At 37.0% G+C, this 22,822-nt stretch overlaps 1 protein-coding gene across 3 annotated transcripts in view; it reads right to left on the bottom strand.

Annotated features, from left to right (window-relative positions):
* Positions 1 to 22,822, bottom strand: part of KCNMB2 (potassium calcium-activated channel subfamily M regulatory beta subunit 2) — a 209,381-nt gene that overhangs the window by 12,702 nt on the left and 173,857 nt on the right. For all 3 annotated transcript variants that reach the window (XM_072408131.1, XM_072408130.1, XM_072408129.1), the window contains one exon: positions 20,511 to 20,630. In XM_072408131.1, the coding sequence (XP_072264232.1) occupies positions 20,511 to 20,566 (56 nt within the window). In that variant the 5' untranslated portion in view covers positions 20,567 to 20,630. The remainder of the gene's footprint in view (positions 1 to 20,510; positions 20,631 to 22,822) is intronic.

The raw sequence follows: 22,822 nt of genomic DNA, 5'->3' as shown, positions 1-22,822 counted from the left end.
AAAAAAAAATCTACCCTCCTGGACTATATGTCTCTTTTGGGGTCACCTATATCCCCCCACACCCAGTCCTAGAACTGATTAGAGTACTCAAAGTGTTCCTGACCTGGGGTATGTACCCTTAATGACCAGACATCCTATTTAGCCTATGTGTAGTGCTATTTTTATTACTAATATACTCATTTTTACCTAAATACAGCCTTTACCTCAATGTTACCCATATACTGTGAAGTGTCAAACAGTTATTATGAGGTATAGATCTTTCTTTCCCTCTTTTGATTTGAATGTTCAATTTAGACCTAATTAGAGAGGTGGCTCAACCTTCACTGTAAAACTCTAGTAAGGGGAACACACTTCTCTTCTTATCCATTGTGATTGATTGTTCAGACAGAGAGTACTGCACTGTGAGAGACATTGGGTGGATTGTACATGTGATCCCCACCCAAGAATACCGGTTTTGTTTACAAGTCTGCAGTACTGGGTTGGGATGGTGGACAGAACCATATGGTGTGTGTATTACAGAATTCTTTTGGTTTACTTTGTATGTGATTGCATTATTCCCAGTTTATTAACAAACTGAGAATAAGAAAATAAAAATGTAGTAATGTCTCTTAAGGGAAACAAAATCAGTACAACAATTTTCTCATTCTTTTTAATGTTTTTAACTGAAATTTGTGATGTTTAAAAATGTAGGACATATATAAAGAATACATCCTGGTGAATATTCATATAATTTATACAGCAGGTTTTACTACTTGAATAATAAATGGACATTAGCAAATCCTTTGTGAGATCTTTGCAGTTTTACTTTCATATGATTTATGCTTTTGCCTGTAGTTATACCAAACCATGGATTGTAGATTATATCATTATTTTTTAGTGAATCATTTTTTAAGTGTTAAAATGAACTTGTTTTGGTAAATAAAACTGTGCTTTTCGATTTAACTACGACAAAATTATTGGCTCATGCTTTATCAGTTATAGCAAGGTCTTCCTATATGCTAAGGCATACACAAATAGCTGAACCTTGTATATTATTTGAACAAATTTGAATTCTGTTTTATAAATAGCCTACATGCAGTAAATAATTAGTGGAACATGAACCCCAGAAGAAATGTGGTAAATCCCTGAATATGAGGATATGCATACATGTCATAACATTAGAGAACCCATAAATGTATGGTCATACTTAGAATATATTCCAAAAACTTAGTTGAAAGGTACGGAAATACTCAAGTAGTACACACACATTCACTGTAGGCTTCATTGCACTCTTGGTGAATTGACTTTATTTCCACTTATGGTGGACTTTTGAGAAACTTCTTTGTTCAGGAATTATTGCAGTTTTATTAGCAGGTTAGAACAATAATATTTTTATTCTATGGATCTAAAAAAAAGATTTTAAAATGTATGTATACCTGCTTAGTAAAATGATGATATTTGTACAAAGTTTTGCATGAATTTCTGTCTCTAGAACAGATGTTCTTCCATAGAAAAGTTCTTTCCTGTATAGTTTGCCCTTAACCCTCACCTCCCTAACTTCCTAACAAGAATGGCTGTGAACATGTTGATACATGTTGGTTAAAAGATTTGTGTAAATTAAACGTTGCTTTCCTAAAGACCCTCTGCCTACCGTGTGGTATTTTTTCTAAATTGTTCTGGTCTTGGTACTTCTCCATCATGGCAGTGCCTCCCTATGCCTTTGTACCAGTAGTTTGTTCTATTCACCTTAAAAACAGGAATGAAATAAAAGCAATGAATTAAAAGTTTGCCTCCTAAAGATTTCAGTGGAATTGGCCGTGAACAGTATTTTGCCAGGTTTACCTATCGCTAGACTGCAGGAAAAAGAGGGAACAAATGCTACTGAACATTCCAGATTTCCTGAACATTAGGCCTACCAAGATTATGTTTAAACAAGATTTGCCCAGGGCATGTTTTATTTTAAATAGGGTGAAAACCATAGAATCTGAAAGGCATTTTAATTGTTTTTTTTCTTACCCTACAAACTTTTTATAAATATATATATATAAATATATATAATATTTAACAGGCCAATGTTACTTTAAAGTAACTTTTAGGATCTACAACTTTTTTAACATGGTTAACCCTTGAAATAAGTTTCAGGTCTTAGAAAAATCCTGCTATAATTACTATATCCACATCCCACAGTACATTAGAGAGGAGGTCAGTAGGAAGAAGACTTCTCAAATTCTCGCCATTGGGAAGAATCCCATCCTTACAGATAGCAAAAAAGATCATTGGTGTCAAATGTAACGGACCCAAAAGGTACAAACTGCTCATGGCTCAAGGAATCCCAGCAAACCGAATAATTATATTGTGCTTTTAGCCTGTCCAGTGCACTTTCAGTGGAGTCCACTATAAGCACTTGTTGGTTTTGCACAGGCATGTTATTGATACTATCAGGAAGCTCACTCTAGGCAACAACATGGAGCTGAAAAAACATTCACTTTTAGAAAAAAACATTTTTATTTTTATATTATCAATTGAGGATTTGCATAATTAATTTTTGGGTCTGTAAAAATATTACATACTTTACAATGTCAATGAGTTTTGAGTGACTTTTAACACTATCCTTCCAAACACTGTTAACATTTTTACTACTCCCCTTTTATTAAAAACATAATGACTAGAGGTTTGTTTTAAAATTCTTGATATTCCTGACCTTTACTGTGTTTTGGGTTTTGTCATTTGGACCAATAAGGTCTGCATTTGACCAAGGACAATTTTACTTAACCATAGAAAAAAGTCAATATAGAACATCTGGTATCAATAAATGTGAATTTCTGCTTGGCTCGAACTGCTTTCTCTTAGGATCACCTACTTGGTATGCAATGATTAAGCCATGTACTTACCCATTAGCAGATTGTCATCTTAAGGGATTTAATGTGCCATTTGCATTTGGTATGCCATGGCAAGAAAACCAATTAGCATAAATGTTGTGGAAAATGAAGAAGCACAGAAAAGGTTGCATTATCTCTGACATTTTGATCTGAAAGTCCTCTCTATCCCCCAGAGCCGGAACCAGGATGTTGTGCTGCTGGTTACTGCCAGGTTGCGGCTCTTGGGCACATCAGGGTGGGCAGGATGATTCACTGTACCAAATCACGAGGCGGAAGTATTGTCAAGGAAGGCTGGGATCGAGGCAGGCAGCAAGCAAGAAAAGCCAGGAGTCAAGAACCAGAAATCTAGGAAATAAACACTGGTGACATGGGGCCACCGCACACAAAGAGAAACAAAGGAAGAGACAGGAGGCAGAACTGCCCACATGCATAGGAGAGGGGCGACTGTGCTTTAGCGAGGAAGAGGTAGATGTGACAACCTACAAAATTAAAAAAATAATCCATTAACTATGGCTTTTTCTGTTTCACCTGTTTTGTTAATATGTACCTGTGGCTTTGCATTTTGTATTTTCCCTTACTAATCTTCCCTTGGCTAGGGGGTCACTTACAAATTTAAAGCCAGTCTCCCCAATGCATGATCATCAAAATTTTTTAATATTGTATAAAATGTATGGCTTTGTGGAATGCTGTATTTTAGTCTCATTAAGGCTATCGCTATGACTCTATAAGGTGTTTGCAGCTAACAAAGGGGTTAGTAGTGATCAGGCAATCGTACATGATAAAGGCAATGTCATAATAACTATACTATGAAAATAGAAGTGTTCTCTTGGACTAAAGGGCAGGGTAGTACAATATCAAGCCTATGTTGGAATCCTGATATGCTACTATCTGGATCCATTACGGAAAGCTTCCTAAACTCATGTATCCAAATTTTAACACTATATAAAAAGGTGGCTAATCATTTTATATAAATAATAATGTAGTGTTTTTTAAAATGTTTTAATTGTTTTTTTTTGTTGCACATTATAAGCAGTCTGCAGCCTTCTGGAATATGTGATGCATGTATCTCCTGAGGCTGCAGGTTTCCCTTCAATCTTTACCACCTCAACAGTTAAAGCAGAAGCGGAGGAGACCTCCATTAAACATTTAACAAAAAATTAAACATATTTAATTTTTTGAAAGGTTTAGCAAACTTTCTGTATAATAATAAAAATGTGGTGATCCATTTTAATACTGACCACAGACAGCCATGCATATACTTTTTTTCAGCCATGCATATGACTTTTGGAATTATGTATCAAAACTTATTTGATCAACATGCTGTTTACTTGAAAATTCCTTCCATCACACTTTCTGCATTATTATTTTGCCCAACTAACTAGACAGTTTGACAGAAATGGAAAAAATTATTAACAATTAACACTCAAAAACCCGGCAACCTCAGGACCGGAGGAGTGCTGGAATTACCTCCACACACAGGCCAGCCTTCCTCTCACAGCACCCGTGAACATCAGGCACAGTTCTAGGGAGATGGCAGCAGGGACATCTCGACGTTTTTTTTAGTGTAGTAAGCAAGACCTAACAGCTGTTTCTGCAGCACAGCGCCATGAAAACACTAGTGGCCAAATGGTGTACTGCAGTCCCTGTATTGAAAATGCAATATAAAATTCATGCCTGAAACTAAAGGAAAGGGAATATCGATAGTCAGATTTTCGATTGTCAACTATACATTTTTAGTGCTACTGAAAATTATTATTGAAAATTATACATTATCTATGTACTAGAATCAGCATTCTCTGCAGGGTACTTCTCCCTTCTCATAGGAGGCGTCTGACTTGCATTTCCTTTTTTTACATGATGCTCACTGATTCATGGGAAGCATTTGCATATTGTAAGCCATTACTCCTTATGCAGACTCTTAGCTGTAATTAGATTANGTATGCACCAGAACTGCATAATTCCCCCCATACAAGCTCTGTGGCCATGCTGAGCTCAGCTGAGATCATTCTAGACGAATAAATATACAGCTGATGTATCATTTGTATTATGTTTTCTTGATTTTATGTAGCCATAGCCCATAGCATTACACACAATAGGCAATGATTCAAAAACCTCAATACTTTTTACGGTCACACATATAATTTAATTTTATTTATTCATTCTGCTATATTTTCTTTCTATAGCTGCAAATAACATAGAAGGTCCATAAGGTGTTAAAAATCTTCACCAGAAATGCTTATTTTGGTTGTTTACAAAGATTAATAAGGTGTGGTAAATATTGGGGAAATAAAATTAACTAATAGATAGACCAGATTCTGTATGAAACTCAGCATCAATAAATGTCAGTCTGTAGAATTGTGAAGTGCTCATTTAAACCACTTTCAATCAATACTGTGGAATGATAAATTTGCTAAGCGGACTGGACAGGAAAAGTTTTGTAGCTGGTGTGCAAATGGACAAGGGAAGAAAACCGCATTTAAAAGGAATACATGCATGTGCATGCATAGTTTGTAATTGAAGATAAATACAGCGAGTCCCCGGGTTAAGAACACCTGACATACGGACGACTCCTAGATATGACTAGGCTTACCCTGTTCGTTCCTGTGCGGGACGGAGGCTTGGAGGGGTGGTTTGCATGATTTGCAGAAGAAATCTTTAGCAAAACACAGCTGAGACTGAGCTCTTCTGCAAGCTCTTTTAACTCTTTAATGACCAAGACTAATTCTGTAGTTGTTTCTTTTTGCATATCAAAACAAAGCTTGCTCCCAAAGTTAATGAATGACTAGGTTTCATATTTTTTGTTTTTTTTTTTGTTTTGTTTGTGATTAGCTTACAGTGAGGATTTTACACAGTAACTGACATCACACTACCTAATAATATTTTGTGACAAACATCTGTCATAAATGCATTTATTAAAAGAATGTACCTGTTCCAACTTACATACAAATTCAACTTAAGAACAAACCTACAGTCCCTATCTCGTATGTAACCCAGTACCTGTACATTATAAAAGGAAATGTGGGAAAAACCCCTCACTAAAGTTAAAGCATCTGAAATAGTATATACACATGGCTGTGGTCTATATTCTGTAATTGATCCAGATAGTAGCATATCAAGATTCCAACAATAAAGGTTGTACTCTTGAAGTGGAAACACTTTAACCATCCATGGTGTGTTATTCCTAAAACATTTATTTTAGAGCAAAAAGTTTAAAGTACTATGTACTTTTGATATGATTATGATGGGTCACTCACTTCTATATGATCTTTTGATGAAAGCTAGCGGCAGAATTCTAGACAGAAGGTTAGCTGTGTGACTGACAGTTCCAAGAAACAATAAACAGAAGCACCAATATAGGTTGCTTTTAACTGAAAGTATATTTAGTGAATAGAAGGGTGCATTCCATATAGACATCACCAACTACCTCAATGCATGTCACTTTACTCACAAGGCTATTGCGATCTCAGGTGCCCTGTGTTTAAATAGGTGCAGGCAACCAGTGCTGGTTTACATAGCACATTAGCCTTAGGAAGAAGCAAAATGTATCAGATGTATTGTGCAAAATGGATCACATTAGTTGCTGTTGTCTGTATAGAATGTGGTTAATGTTCAGTGAATAAGCATTTTGATTAACAGACCCTGGACCTGTTTGTTGTATCATGGAATTTGTTTAGATGACCAGGCAAATGCCTGGCAGCCCCCAGTGTTTGCTGGATGAGAGAGTCAGGATCAAGCAAAATTGATTTTTTCATGTGTTTTTCAGAAGTGTGTCTCTGACAATATTCCTACTCTATACCAGTGCTCAACCCAGAAATCTTTTTGATCTGGGTGGGAAGAAATTGTAGGGGGGTGGCAGCCCCTGTATTGTGACCCAACTTTTCAGTAACTATCCAAAAGCAGCTGGGTGGCTACTGAAAAGTGCCGGGTGGTGCACCCAGTTAAAAGGGGCTGGGGAGAACACTGTACGTCTTGTTACTTTCTTTTTTTCTAAAAACAAACTTTATACATCCCCTGTCCCAACATTTATCCAGCACCTACAATAGAAAATGGCTAGAGTGGGGCTTTAAGCCACTTTCAAACTATTGCTTTAAGGCACAGATCTCAGGCCATAGTCAACATTTTGCCGTCACAGTACAATAAAATACAGCACTAAGCTGCAATAAAATAAATAGGGTAAAAGGGTCTTACTCGATATTCTGTCTGGTTCTGTGTGTTGGCAGCATATTTATAAAGAATGGGCTGCTTTACAACATTGTGCATTATTATACCAAAACAGCCTAGAGAAAATGTAAAAGGGTTTTAAAGACCCTATTGCCCAAACAATGTTTTCAAAATTGTAGAGTATTGACTAAATGGTATCTACATCCAAATCCAAGCACATTTGCCTCCTAAACTGGCCCTGTGTCTCAAACAAGTGGGCATAAATAAATCTGCCACATTAATTGAATATTGGAACTGGATGTGCTTTTCTTGAAGACTCAGCTGATATGTAAATGGAGTTCTTTTAGCATGGCATAAAATCTCTGAGTGCAGTAATGAGTCTCTTGATAATCACTTGCAATATTTATAATGACCTTGTCCCTAAAACTAAAGTTGCAAAAATGATTTGATTGCAAAAGATGAGTGTAAACATATCAAATCCATAAGACACAGTAGTGACATAAATGTTGAGTGGAGGAACCACTATATCCTGGGGACACAGGAGATTGGCAGTCCTATAAATGTTGGCTTTCTGCAGGCCTTAGGAGACCATTTCTCATCAAAGGAGAGGTGTTTAGTTGTGCAGGCAGCAAGAAAAGTAAGTGTTCATTTGCAGGGAAATTGTTTTAGCACCTTTAAAGCTAAAGTTTAGGCAGATGAACTAAAAAAAACATTTAATCCAGACCTTTTTCACTGCCACTAATATTTCCTCAACTTAATTTTTTTGGAAAAAAAAACTGTCCTATGAAAAAATCTAATTACATTAGGTAATGTGTTGCTACCTTATTTTTTAATTGGATCCTGCTTCAGTTATTTCACAGTAAGGTTATGCTTACTGTAGTACCTTATATTTATGTAACTCATATGACAAGCCATGGGAAAAATCATCGTTGCCACAAGCTGTTTCCAAGTTCGGTCCTACATATTGCCTCACTGATGGTATTTTATCTTGTGTGAGGCTTCACCTACTGAAATGCGGTGTGGGTACAAAAGAGTAGGAAGCCTCTGACTCCCCCATCACACTAGTAAAGGATCTTGAATGTACAGGTTATGCCAAGGGTTTAGTAAATCCTCCAGAATATACCTGTTGTCCGTTTTAGAGCTGTGCAATATGGACAAACTTAATGCAAGAACAATGTACTAAAGTCTGAACTTTATTGTAACAACTTTTCTGTAAGAAGCAGATAACTTTTTTAATTAAAGACTTTGCAAAATTACCTGCTGATTATTCACTTGATAACCATTAGTAATTCAAATTATTTTCTTCTCGTCCCTTCACTTTACTGTTTCAGCAAATTACAAAGTTATTTTAGACCTTATAGGAGAAATAGTTGTGCCAACTGAGATTGTTAAATGCTTATTGTGCTTTCCAATTAAATCAACTAAATACAATCCATGTTCATCAAAACTAAAGGTGTGTGAAATCTTACAGTTTACGTACTTTACAAAGCAATCTGGTCCCCTGGGAGAAGATTCATGCTCTTTGTGTTAAAAAAGTGGTTTCTCTGCAGAGGTGTAACATGCCCCCTGGTCTGCTAAGTTGGACCTAAAGTTCTTTAGGTGGCAAAGCTTATGGTATTTGCTAATTAGGAAGATCTTTCTTTGACTCAGTAAAGAGGAATCATACCTCTGTAAAAAGGCCTCTACTGATGAATAGTCCTTCTGTGCAGCATGCTGGTAGGGTACAGGCTGTTCTGGAATATTTTAGCTAATTTATCTGTCACACATGCTTATGTACTCATCAATGGCGAGTGAAGACCGTTATTTTTTTGCTTTTTACCCAGCCTGTTTAACATTTTACTAATGGCTCCTGGCTTCGCTTTGAAAACGTCTGGGCTGAAAGCTGTAAAGCCCCCTGCATCTCTAACTTTGAAAAAAAAAAGCAGATTAAGCATAGTTTTTGCTTGATTTTCTAGGGCATGAAGCTAGAGAGACATCAGGGTCTCACAGATCCAAGATGTCACATTAAAGATAACCTGTGACCTCAGTGCTGCTATTTGACAGTTGTCAGCATTCTAGTGATAGCAATAAAAGGCAGTAAAAAAATGTGTCTTAAAAAAATAAACTCTAATAATAGAAAAAGTAAAGAACCCCTTTTCCCCTATGCGCGCCCATTAGCACACCTAACATGGATGTAGACATAGCTGTGCAACATAGATGCACATTTAAACATAGATGATTATTAGCTAAATATATTAGTTATCCCTGTGGCGCATTACATTAAGAGGAGACATTCTAGGACCACAATGTAGAATTCAATTTAAACTGATGTTAAAGAGGAACTAAACTGAAAAAAACAAAACAAAAAACACTTACCTTGAATCCCCCAGCGCAGTCTGATCACTCGGGGGTTGTCCTGCATCAGGCCCCGCGCTCAGGGCGCTGCTATCTTCTGCTCTTCTTCCTGGTTCTTCATCCTACATCACCCTACCCAGGCGCGAGATCGGGTGAAGTAGGATGAAAAACTACTGCGCATGCATGAGATCGGCAAATTTTTCTGTTTGATTGAAAAAGCTCCTTCTGCGCATGCCTGAGATGCTTGGGCATGCGCAGAAGGAGCACCCTATTTATTCTCGATCGCCTAGGTGGTTGAGAATTAGGGGGTGGTGCTGCACCCTTTTTTTTAAAAAAAAAAAAGGGTGTTGCACCTACAAAAAATCCCCCAAACAAACAGAATTTTTACTTTACATAAAAAGGTTGTCTACACTTTTATGAAAAGTGAAATTTCTGAGTTTAGGTACGCTTTAAAGTCTTTAAAGCCTCACCATGAACAATTTTAGTATTTTAGTTTTAAGTTGCTTTGCACACATAATTTCATAGGTTTGGGACCTACTTACTCATTATATATTGCCATGTTTAAATTACAAATGCTCTTCATTTGCAGGAGGTATATGTTTTGCTAAAATACGTGTTTCAACACAAATAAAATTCCTAGGGCCCAAAGTGGTTCAGTTTAAGGTGTTATTGGACTTATAACTAACCTACTCTGTGTTCCACAGGTGTTTACTAAGACCTGGTGGCTGTGGTTTCACTGTTTGTTTGCATCCAGTAATGTCCTGCTTGCTCCTGTGCATTACAGCTCAACAGACTTCTATGGGGCTAGAACATAGTTACAAGTATGTTCCTATTCGCCTACCCTCATGTAAGTCTATGGAACTTTTTTAGTTCAAGCTAAGCCAGGACACCAATGGATGTAAACAAAAAGCAGGATAGGGATGAGTGAGCGAGAATATTAGGTTCAATCTCGCTGTGAATCGGGCCTTTCTTGCTTACTAAAAATGTAAGCGAGAACGACCTTCTGAGGTCGAGCTCTCGCCGAACAGGAGGATCCTCTGCCAGCCCTGGGCACTACAGGTTAGGTAACCTTTAGTGCCCCTCAGATCGCACACTCTTCTCAATGAATGCAGCCACAGCTGCAATCATTGATAAGATGCCCAGCACAGGAGAACCTCCTGACATTGTATTATAAGTATCTCTTACCAATGATACAATTGTATCTGTAACAAATCTATCATTTGTAAGAGATACTTTTATTACAATGTCAGGAGCTTCTCCTTTGCTGGGCATCTTATCAATGATTGCAGCTGTGGCTTTGGGGGTGTTTTTCTGCTAAGGGGACAGGACACCTTCACCGCATCAAAGGGACAATGGATGGGGCCATGTATTCCATCATGACAATGACCCAAAACACAGGGCGAAGGCGACAAAGGAGTGGCTCAAGAAGAAGCACATGAAGGTCCTGGAGTGGCCTAGCCAGTCTTCAGACTGGTTGATAGGGGATCAAATACTTATTTTACTCATTACAATGCAAATCAAACTCTTACTTTTGAGCACTGGGTTTTTGACTGTTCTTTTGTTGTAGGGAATAGCTATCAAAAAATTGCTGATATGAAAACATGTATTTATATAAGATGATTTAAGCTGTGTGCTCATACCTCTACATCTCTACAAGTCTTCAAACAGTTTAACAACTGTGTTGTGAGTGTAAACTCAGTGATTCACATGCATAAGAAATTTAATAGGATACCAAAACTGCTAGCATGCTTGCCTGGATTCATGCTGGTGAAGAACATTGAAACAAATATTACATAATTTAATTGTTGCTGTTTTAGTTCATTCAGACATGGCACAAAGAGGACCCATCTGACATAGCCATTAGTGTACGGAAGTTCATTAAAATCAGATACAGTCATTTCCTAATAATGGGTGAACAGCACACATGGTACATGACTATAATCAAAGTGAATGCTCCCCCTCCAGCTGCAAGTTCTCATTCTTTTTAATTAACCAATTGTTGTAAACTTTAAAAACAACACTTATTTGCTGTTTTTTGAATTATATTACTGAATCTATACTATTACAAAAATATTTTTTTGTTTATTGAATACTTATTGTTCTACAATTTTCACTGTATTTTAAACATCAGTTGACACTGAGAAGTAGGAGAAGGAAAATAAATTGTTTCTCTATTACTGTTTTGCTGTATACTTTTCTTTGCATTTTTTATTTAATTTTTAATTAACCAAGGTACAATCAAACAAAGAAAATTTAAATTTTAGAGAGTATGGAAATAACTGAGAACAGCAGTATTAAGATTGAGATATAACAAAAAGGGGGATGGGGATAGATGGGTAGGATAGTCTAGGGATCAATGGGGGTGCAGGGGTTAATGCCAATTTCATTAAGGAGAATTAAGGAGAATTCCAAATTGCAGATGTAAAAAGTGAGAATGGACATTATCAAGGGTTATAGGACTTAACACAAGCCATCTATGTACATAATACTTTACCCTACATCAGCAGTCCCCAACCTGAGAAAATTTTGGTGGTCAGGAGAAGGACCCCGCTTGGGACCATATCTCCCATATGCATCACAGGCTCAGGGCGGTGGATGGGTGGTGTCTCTTGAGTGGGCAGGTTCTGGCATCATGATGTCACTCTGGGGGAAGTTTCACACGGCTCCCCGCACATGTGCGATCCAGAGTCTATAAATTTTGTAGTCTGCGACATGCAAAAAGTTGGGGACCAATGTCCTACGTCACCTGGGAAATATTGATTCTGTATTCTGGGTAGTCTTGGAATTTGCATCCAGTAGAACCTGGTATTGTGGAACTTCTTCTCTGTGGCGTTACTAGTCGACAAAAGGTCTTCCATGAATATTATTTTATTAATCTTACAAATCCACAGTCCAATAGATAGCTATGGAGATCATCCAATAGCGCTGACTATCTCCATAGTAAAGGTACACATGCTGTAGCTGTATTAGCTCTAGTTGTCTGATTTTTGTTTGAAAATGCCTTAAAATTACCTTCACTTAAGTTTTCTTCAAGTTATCCTTTATGTAAAGCAATACATTACTGTGCAATAAGGTGTGCAGAGCTCAAAAACAGTTTTATTGACTGGCAGTGCACCTTAAAGTGGACCTATTACCACATTTTTCACTTTATGTAAAAGGATGTAACTATATATAAAAAAATTCCCCTACCCTTATGTCTTCACTAGTGCTGGAAGCCTGGAGCCTCCTGGGATACTTATAACTGTAGCTATGTATCCAAGGAGGCTTCAGAGCTGCTCCTGCTCCTTCTGTGCATGCCCGATATCGCTTTTCCCACAGTGTAAAAAACTGAAGTGCTGATCTCATACATGCACCCATTTTACATTTACAGGAGGAAACGTTAACCAATCTCCTACTGCGCACTACGAGATCAGGTGACAAAGGCAGAAGAAGGTGGCAGCCCCCTGTGGTTTCTCTGCACCAAAGAAAGAATCCAGGATAGGAAAGCATCTGGGACAAAGAAAGAATTCAGGTCTGCTTTAACATGCACAATACTGGTTACACACCTCATGTAATATGCATTGTGACGCTGTAGTGCATTAGTCGCTGCTATCATTGTGTTGGTGTACCATGTACAGTAAATGACATCACAGAACAGTGTAATGTTCACATTGCCATGCACTGCAGTAATAGGCAGAAGAAAACACTACACATTACTGCAATAAACTGATAAAAATGGGTATTTAGTGGAAATGCATTTCCCATTATCTAACACCTGTGTGATGGTATAGACAAGTGAAGGTCAAAACCCTCATAACAAGTGTCCTCACATAGACTTTTATTGCTATTGTATTGTTTATGTTTTAATAAAAGTGTTAGAAAATTTGTGGAATGCAAAAGGGCCCATCCAGCATTGCTCTTAGATTGAATTAATTGTGACTACTATAATCTAATTCATATATGCAATAACAGATTTGCCCCATTGATATTTAATGTGGGATCTTTCCATGTTTTAATAAAGAGACGAATAATTATACTCACGATGAGCCTGAGCGGATGTCATCAACGTCAACAACTAAATAGCCACGCATTAAAGGGAAGCCATGTCCGATGTTTACTTAATATAACCCATAATCCAAGGATATATTTAAGTATATGTAAATCAAAATACTAAAACTACAAATAAAGTTTAGTTAGTTGCATAAGTCAGTTTTTAAAATATTTTAATATGCAGTTTTAAATAAAGACATTTTGCGAGGGTAAGGATGACAGCCACATAAGCAGACATTGGATTTCAATAAATAAATAAGGTCAACTTTAAATATATGTAGGGCATTAGGACTAAAAAAAAATTATGTACAATTACTTGTGTGAAGTCTAAACAACAAATATTTTCTAAGCATCTGAACATTAGGTGAACTGGAAAATTTCAGGCAGTGTACTACTGTGTTCTGATGGTATTACAGGGATAAAACATAACTTTCTTTACACCAATTACACTATTCATTCATATTGAGCTCCTCTGATTTCTTCTGTAGGAATTACATTTATAATCACCACTACTTACCATATATACTTAAATATAAGCCAGGTTTTTGGCCCTCAAAAGTAAACTGTATTTTTACCTTCAGCTTAAATTGAAGTCACTCAGCTGAGGGGATTGATATAGCTCATTTGTGATATTTCCAGCTGCAAGTTTTTACCATCTGTGCGGTATCATTCAAGTCTTCAATAACTACTTGCCAGGGCTGTGCACCCACATTTTCAGTAGTGACTTCATATCTAGTAAGGACTTTAAAAAGTTCTATATATGTCTTTACTATTATTAGTCAAAGTATAGTACCTACTAGTCACTGCTCTGATATTCATGTGTACTTGTCAAATGTTATACTGCATCAGTAGCCAGTCTCACATACCAATGCTCAGCTTGGTTTGTCAGTAGTGATTCTTAATGTCAAAAGTCTGTCCTATGTAGTCATCTTGGTATATAGGGAAAGCCTTGCATGCATCACAACTTCACATGTGAGTGGCCTGAGTCTTGCATTTCACAAACAGGAGTTGTCAGAGTTGGGAGTTAGTTCTGCATGACTTGCATGTCAATAAAAACATTCTCTTTATCACCCATTCTCCTTCATTATCACTCATTCTTCAGTTTTATTAACCACTCACTTGTTCAATTGCTTAAAGTATTCTCCTGTATCAGAATTATCCATATCTTCTCATTCCGCTTATTCATGTGCCTGCACTTAATCTAATATCTCAACAAACCCGAATTATGTGCTATCTCCTAAAATAAACACTATATTTTATAGCTTAGAAATCTGTAAAGTTATACGATAAAACAGATTTAGAAGTTCACACAGAGAGCATTTATTGGGCTCAAAATGTTTGCACTTTTCAACAAGACTTAGCTTTCAAAAAAAATCAAAAAGGTGATTTTTAATCTAATTTTCTGATTACAGTTTTATATTTTTTTAAGATGATTTGTTTTTGGATCAGCACTGCTTTAGTGCCTCTTATTGATGCTTATATCTAAATATTATATATTATGTAACTATTTAGATGTATGAATGTGTATTCACACTAAGATTTCCACTTCATTATCATAACAAAAATACCAATCCAGCCAGAATTCAGGTGGCACACACTCCTTCAATGTGTCATATGCTTATTCATTTAAAGGACAAATTCCAGTGACACGCATTGTACTGTTGGCTTTTTGGCTAGGAATTTCATACAGAAAATGCCAGGTGAAGGCATGAATGTCTTATCAGATCTTTGCAAAGGAGCAGATCAGTCCTTAGCTCAGAAAAGATCATGATGCAGTGAAAACACACATTTTAAAAACAGACTTTGTAAAAGAAAAAAAAATCATCAGAAGAGGACCAACAATAAAGAACAGGTTTCCTAAAGGGTATATCATCATATTTCAGCTTGTAAAAGGGTCAGTAAAAACACCCGCTATACTTGTATAGGTTGGTATAGCTGTAAGCATAAAATCACAGACAGAGGAAATGTTTTTCTTAAAAGCATTATTTTAGGTGAAGCCATGGCTGGCCAGTGTTTTGCAAAGGAATATTGTTCAATTGGTTCTCTCCTCATTGTTACATATGAAAGCACTGGGGTGTGAGGATTTCAAAGACACAACTGTGATGTGTTTACTCATAAATGTATTTATATTATTATTAAGTCAATAATTATTATGTCAGTTCTATTGGGTGTTAGGCTTGTATTTCAGTTTAAGACACTTCTGTATTATTATAGACTGCCGATGGCACAGGCACTAAACCAGACACCAAGAGGTACCTACACTATTCTACTGACTGCTATAGAAAATGCAGTCTTTAGGCGGTGCACAGGATAGGACAAACTTCCTTTCAGGTTCAAACTAATTTATCAAATATGTTAGGAGACAATCATCTAGGCAGCAATCCCGTACTGTTGGCTGCCACAGGACAACACATCATGTTTATTCTTTGTCAGCATCCCTTGCAGCAGCAGGGAAGATCAGGCAAATAGCTGTCAGTCCGCTGCACTGCAGCCGGTGCATCTCCAGCTTCCCTTTGGATGTGATTGGTTCCTCTGCATCCCCTGCTCTGAGACCGTGCAGCTGAAGAGGATTGTGCTGAGACTAATGGGCAGAGTAGTTCCTGATTGAGTCCTGCGCTGCAATTGGCTGCTGGGGCTTTATAGTCTCTCTGCTCCCATTGCCTTTGCTGGTTGTAGCGTTAGCTGGGCTCTGCTGGGGAGTTTAGTGTGTTTTCTGTTGCTGACCTTTGCCTGTTCCCAGACATTTCTTGAACTCAGCCTGGACCGACCTCTGCCTGTGACCCTGGCTCTGCCTGTGCCTACTTCCTTGTACCTTGTTTAATAGACTGATTACACAGCTTGACCTTGGCTTGTATTCTGGATCACCTAGTATTTTTGTATTGTTTATCTGTGGGCTCCTGACTTGCAGCCAGCCCATCCCCAGACACCATCCCTTGCACAGTAAGTCCTAGGGATATCCGAGTGCTGGGAAATGCAACCTGTCTGCCGAGGCTGAGTGGGGGCTTACTACACGTGACGACTGCGGTGTTAGATTGGGTGACTGGTGTCCAGTGAGGACTGGTGCTGACCAGGTGCTGACAAAATATTTATTAGACTTAAAAGACACATGCCCATCAAGTTCCACCCCCTCTAAAACCATAACAGTCAGATTACACCAAGAAAATACAATATCCCTTCCTGACCTCACAGACAGATCAGTTCTTACAATGAAAGAATTTCTGCACTATACTTCCTATTATTGTGCTTATATTTGGGCATATAATTTATTGAATTGTCATGGTCCTCCTAATTAAATTTGATAATACTTGTGACAATCTTCCTTTCAGCTTCACCCTCCACAGAGATTTTCAATCTCTCTGAACCACAAACTGAGCACCAGCAGCCTTAGAGGGCTGCCTGGGGGTCAATATTACCAATCTGTTAGGTTCTGCTATACACACACAGGTCATCTGCTGCCACGTTTTGATGGAAAATAAGTAGCAAGTCTGAGCTTCAACCCCCTTGGCAGTATTTCCAAGTGTGGCTCAGGGTGACTTTTACATACCAAAAGTGGTAACCCTGAGCTACACTTGGGGTAGGAAAAAAAAATCCTACCTGCTCCCCTCGATCGAATGGCGTCCTCAGTGATCCCCGACCGGCTTCTGCATCACATCTCCGGTGTGATCGATGTGATACGTGAAGTGTCGGTACGCTGTGGAGGTGTGGCTTGGTGGTAAATTTAATTACATTGTAATCTGCTTTTAAAACATTCATCACAGTGATAAAGTTATAAAAAATAAATCCAAGTCATAAATAATAAATCCAAAAGTTTTTTCTAATATTGTACCTGTTTGAACAAATTAAAAAAAAAATAAATTTTTTAAATATTTTATTAAAAATGATTTTATTTATAATTTTATTTTTAAAATTATTTATAATTATTTATAATATATTTTAATTTATGATTTGTGTTTCAAACTTTATCATACTCAGGAGTTATTCCTATGAATTACAGGCCTAAAATAGTAAACAACAAATTTCCACGCAACAATGTACCACTTTTGACATAAAAATACGGACATAGTTAGACCTCCAGGGGGGTCAGAGAAAAACTATATTTAAATGAAGAAGCTTTAAGTCTCCTCTTCCCTACACTGACTAAACTAACTCACCCCTCCATTGTCCAGTGCTTACAGAGATCCTTACACATGCTGCTTGTTTATATCTTACAAACATCTACTGAATGAGTCTGCACAGTACTACTCAAGTTATTTGCAGGATGTATATGATCAGTGAACTCGGTGCCAGGATATCAGTAAGAACTGAACTATAGAGGGGGAAGGTGGGTCCAAGCATCAGAGATTCAGCCTGCAATTTTTGTAGTGATTTTATGAAAGAAAAATAATAGGAAGTGCATATATATGTACAGAAAAAGAGGAGAAAAGCTTGTAAAACAAAACAATTATGCCTTTATATAACTAAGGGCTATTTCACACCGGCAGTGAGGTTGTGGTGCATTTACCGCTACCTTGCTTCAGGAAATACTGCTGTATGGGGGGGATGCCACATGTAGTGCAGAGGAGCAAAAGATTTGACCACCCAATCACAACAAAGTTTGGGAGGGCTGGCAGTGTGTTTTGTGACCACAACAAAAATAAAAATAAATGGACCTATAAAAAGGAAAAAATAAAAAAATTGCCCTATAAAAAGAAAAAAAATGTGAATCACAAAACACACTGCCAGCCCTCCCAAACTTTATTGTGATTGGGTGGTCAAACCTGTTACTCCTCTGCATTAAATGGAGCGTCCCCCCATACAGCAGTATTTCCTGAAGCAAGAAAGCGGTAAATGCACCACAACACTGAACATGCCCAGAGTGCCCATCATATGGTTAACTTCATATTTCAACAGAATATTGCATTGTGGATGGCAGACTAACAATTTAATCACTTATACTAAATTGAAAGTCTAAGGAAACTAAACTATCTATACATGTGGCCATTTTATCTACCTTCCATGAAAACAGGTTCCAAAATGTTTTTTGAACATCTAGACATATTGAAAGAACAGCATTTTCAACATTTATATCTGAACCTAAGTCTTCAAAAAACTAATGATGTTAGAGACCTGCATATATTTTATACTTTTGGTATTATCATCAGTTCCCATTAAGACCAACTAATGGTGCAAATGTTTCTTTAACATCCAAAGCTAATAAGAGCAAACTTAACCTTTAAAAACTTACCTCAGTAATACATATATACAACCATGCTGGTTTTCTTACAAATTAATGTAATGTCCTTCTAAATCTTAGCCTATACTGCTGTATTAATGTTGCATGCAACCTTGGAATTTTTTCTTTTTCTAAGTTTAAATACATTAAAATTTAAAGCTGTAGATAAAACATTGCTAAGCTAACAGAAGAAATATAATAACAAAGCCTATTTCTCCAATCATTTATTTTCTACATTATCATTAGATATGGCTATTTATGAGCTTTGCTGCTACCTGAACAAAATTGTGAACTGTGACGTATAATTGTAAGCTCAAACAGCAGTTTGCAATCACTATGCTTGGTTACGTAGCTGACAACTGACCACAGGATAATAGTGGTGATTCATGATACACAGCTGTGTGAAAGAAAATGTGAGATTTTGTATTCACTTATTGTGGCTGTACAAGGGTCAAGAGTACTACATAGAGTAATATTTTCCATGCATCACAATGGCTAAGAGAATGTCATGCATTTGTAAAGGTTTTCATGGACTTTCTTTTTTTCACCCATGCTCATACACAGAGATACAGTCATAACACACTGATGATAATGGGATGCTGTGTGACAGGCACTGAAATATCACTTCCAATGCAAAACACTGCAGGGATACAGCTTTTCCATTGGGGTCTTTAGAGAAATATACTGTGGGCTACTTATAAAGCTACTATAGAACCACTGGTGTTTGCATAGACTATGACAGATGAAGACATTTGCTGACTGACCTGAAGTAGAGAGTATGGAAAAAGATGGGAAAGCAAGGCGAGGGGTTTTACAACATTTTTTTTTGAAAGTAATGTGATAATTTAATGTTTATATAGTCATGTTGGGTAAAGGGGATCTAAGGGTGTGGTCATAGGACTCCAAATAATTATTCTGTATATATTAATGTGTGCGTGTATGAAATAGGCAGATAGGATAGAATAGAAGGAAATATTTGCTTAATAGAAGTACAGTCATTTAAAGATTAAATCCGCTAGTGCCATGTTTTTGAGACTTGAAAATACTTTAATAGGCACTATTGAACTCCCCTAGTTCAATATCTTCATATTTTTTTAGCTCATTGTAACACATTAAAGAATTGCATATATAAAACATATAGGTCCATTAATTTTTTACATGCAGGACAAAGTGAAAAATTCACTTTATTCCTCCTGAATAAACAATGCACTCACTTTCCCTGCTTTCCATCCTGCTCTGATCAGCCACTATGTCGAGGAAAATACACCTCTGTGTAAGCTCCAAACTGGCATGTAGGGCAATGAACACTTCCTCAGCCCCATGTGAATGTGCTGAGCCAATCGCAAGGCACTAAGCACCATCACAGGGAGGGAGTCACATGCTCATTTTTATAGGTATTTTACTTCATGTGCCAGGTCTCCTAGCAGAGTATGGAATGGAATGAGCAAAGGTTAGTTTATGCTTTTGAAAAGGGTGGTGGGGGGTGTAAAGTAACCTTTTTAGAATGTAAAAAATAGTTTACATGTTGCCTTTGTTCATTTAAAATGAAATAGCATTATGTTCCCCATTAGCAAACATATATAATACTATCAGTACCACCTGCAGACTATGAGTTAATACAAAGGTTACTAACAAACTTAAAAAAAAATCAACATAACTTACAACAACCTGAGTAGAATGTAGAGAGAATGTATTTTCCCCTAAAATGATCAAAACAACATTTTTATTATAGCCTATTAAGAAACAGTATTTCACTCCTTTTATTCTAATTGGTTAAAATCATTTCAGCTTTTGACAGCTGCATTAATTTCAACATGTGTAAAATAAGCATACTTTCCAGCCAATAATAACAAAAATGAACATGATAGAAAATATTGCAAAGTTACAAAGTGAGTTATAATAAAACAAGCACATACCTTCTTTCATCTGGTCTGTATGATGAGGAGGACCGGCCACTGGTCCAAATAAACATCTTAGAGTGTTGTCCAACTTTGCCTTTCCCGACAGCGGTGGACTTGGCAGATTGATGTAGTGACCTGAGAGATGGATACTTTGAGTCACTTATTTGAAAAACATGTTGACAATCAGTGCCCATTGCCTAAATACCAAATAATGTAACTTTTATCTTTCCAGATAACACTCAAAGGATTCTCAAAAATAAAGATTCCCTGATTAGTAAAAGTGATATGTATATTATTGATGCTCCTCCTCTGCTTGCAGTTATAATTGGCAGTGCTATCTCTTGCTTTGATTTTCACACATTCATTTCCATGAGTATGAGATAAGGAACCCTTTTATTCTCTTGTGATGGATTTGCTACTGAACACAAGGAAACAACAGTGACCTAGCAGCCGTAAAGTCATAATCCTCTGGGTGTTTAATAAATTGTAGTTTTGGATGCTACAGTTTTTTTGCTTTATTTAATCCGTCTGTTTTTCTTCTAATTCTTTGTTTCCTGAGCAGAAATGTATCCAATGTAATTATATCAGTCTGTGGTGCATTCAATCCACATTGATCTGCTACCAAACCCGTAGTTAATTCTTACTGCAGTTTAAACCACAGTGTGCTCACACTGCTCAAAAGAATCTTAGCAACCTGGCCAGGTGCTGCTGTTCCATGATGTCTGATGACCAATGATGCAAACAGAGTGCCTTTTAAGGTTTGTTTCCTTTTTCCCATTACCACGTTTTTTTTTTAACTAGTTGATAACCTGTTTAAGCAGTAACACAAAAAAAGGCGTTCTTGTGAGCTTTTCTGTTTTTAAACTACAGCAAACCCACAAATACTAATACTTTATATAGATTTATAAAATAGTTATGTAGAAGAAATTAAAACAAATGTGACCGATACTTCCTATGCTTTCTTATGCAAAAAAAACAACAGGCATATAAAAACAACTATTCACATACTGCTTTATTTTGGTGTGAACACAGATTATAATGTACATTTTGTGTTAAATTCTTTCTGAAAAATCCTGTATTTCCTGATATGTGAGGGTGCTTGGACAGTCTTATTGCCTACAGCCTCATAGCTGTAAATCTGCAGTGTGAGATATAGGGAACACTGCCTTTAAAAGCTAGCCTCAGGAGTTTTGGTGATGTTGGAAATGTGCTTACTGTCTTTACTGGAAGCACTGACATGAGGAAGAAAACCCCTACATCTATCAAGCTCCTTGCACAGAGGGCCACAGTGCAGAATAAAGCATGATAAGTCAGTCGGGGGGCAAGCAATACCTATGAGTAATATTTGCACTCTGGATTTATTGCTTTATTTGTTGATTCTTTTTTTACCCCCGGTTTTGGTCTGATCTATGGAAAAATATGAACTACCAAAACTACAATAACCTTTCATCCAGACCCTATCATTTTAAAAAATCATCCAAAAAAAAGTATTAAAAAAAATGTATTCAGGGAAAGTATTGATACAAAAAACAGTAGAGAATTTAATCAATATATTTTTTACATAATCAATCTTCCTGGTTTGTATAACTCTGGGCAGGATGTGGGCTTGTCTTTTGCCTACGTAACTTGCACTGTAGGATGTTGTTCTCATCCAAGAATGAGTTATGGAGAATTAATCAAACAACTGTAGTTAGGATTAATTGTTCCACAATGCTTGTAGCCCACCAGTTTAAAACTAATTCATGTTACATTAAACCAGTAAGTGTACCTGCTCTGAAAGTTAGCTTTTAAGAGACTGGAATGCTCAAGGAAGGCATTGGACTACATTGGTAGTGCGGTGGTGTTGACTGCAGTAGTGCAGAAATTAACTGCAGGTGAGGGTAGGTTACCAAATTTTGTGTATTTATTTACAAATACTTTGTTAATTAAAACACTACACACCAGCAGCCTCTATTATTTGTCTGAAAGTGAGCCTTTCTGTTCCACAAGCATTCAGGTTTATTAATACCTTTAAAATGTAGTCCATAGGCTACAGATTTCAAACTGGTTTCAAACACACACTTGTTCTTCTAAAGCATACAACCTAAGCAGACTAAAAAACTCTTTTACAGCTAAGAACAAAATGATCTATTGTCAGCAGCTAAGCTGTGAGATCTATGAAGTCCTACACCTACTTCTTTCTTGCTTCTGAAGCATGCAGAGAATAGTGACACATGACTTTTAGGAACTAAGAGGTGTCTTTGACATGTTCGCTGTGATAGAATCCCTGCCTTTTAAATACGGACCAGCATGTTGACAATAAACTGATGCTTCATATTTGTCAAAAA

This window comes from Pyxicephalus adspersus, chromosome 4 (genome assembly GCF_032062135.1).
Source record: "Pyxicephalus adspersus chromosome 4, UCB_Pads_2.0, whole genome shotgun sequence".
Lineage (NCBI taxonomy): Eukaryota > Metazoa > Chordata > Amphibia > Anura > Pyxicephalidae > Pyxicephalus > Pyxicephalus adspersus.
Note: the sequence above shows the minus strand (reverse complement) of the source record. Positions and strands in the feature narration are given on the sequence as shown.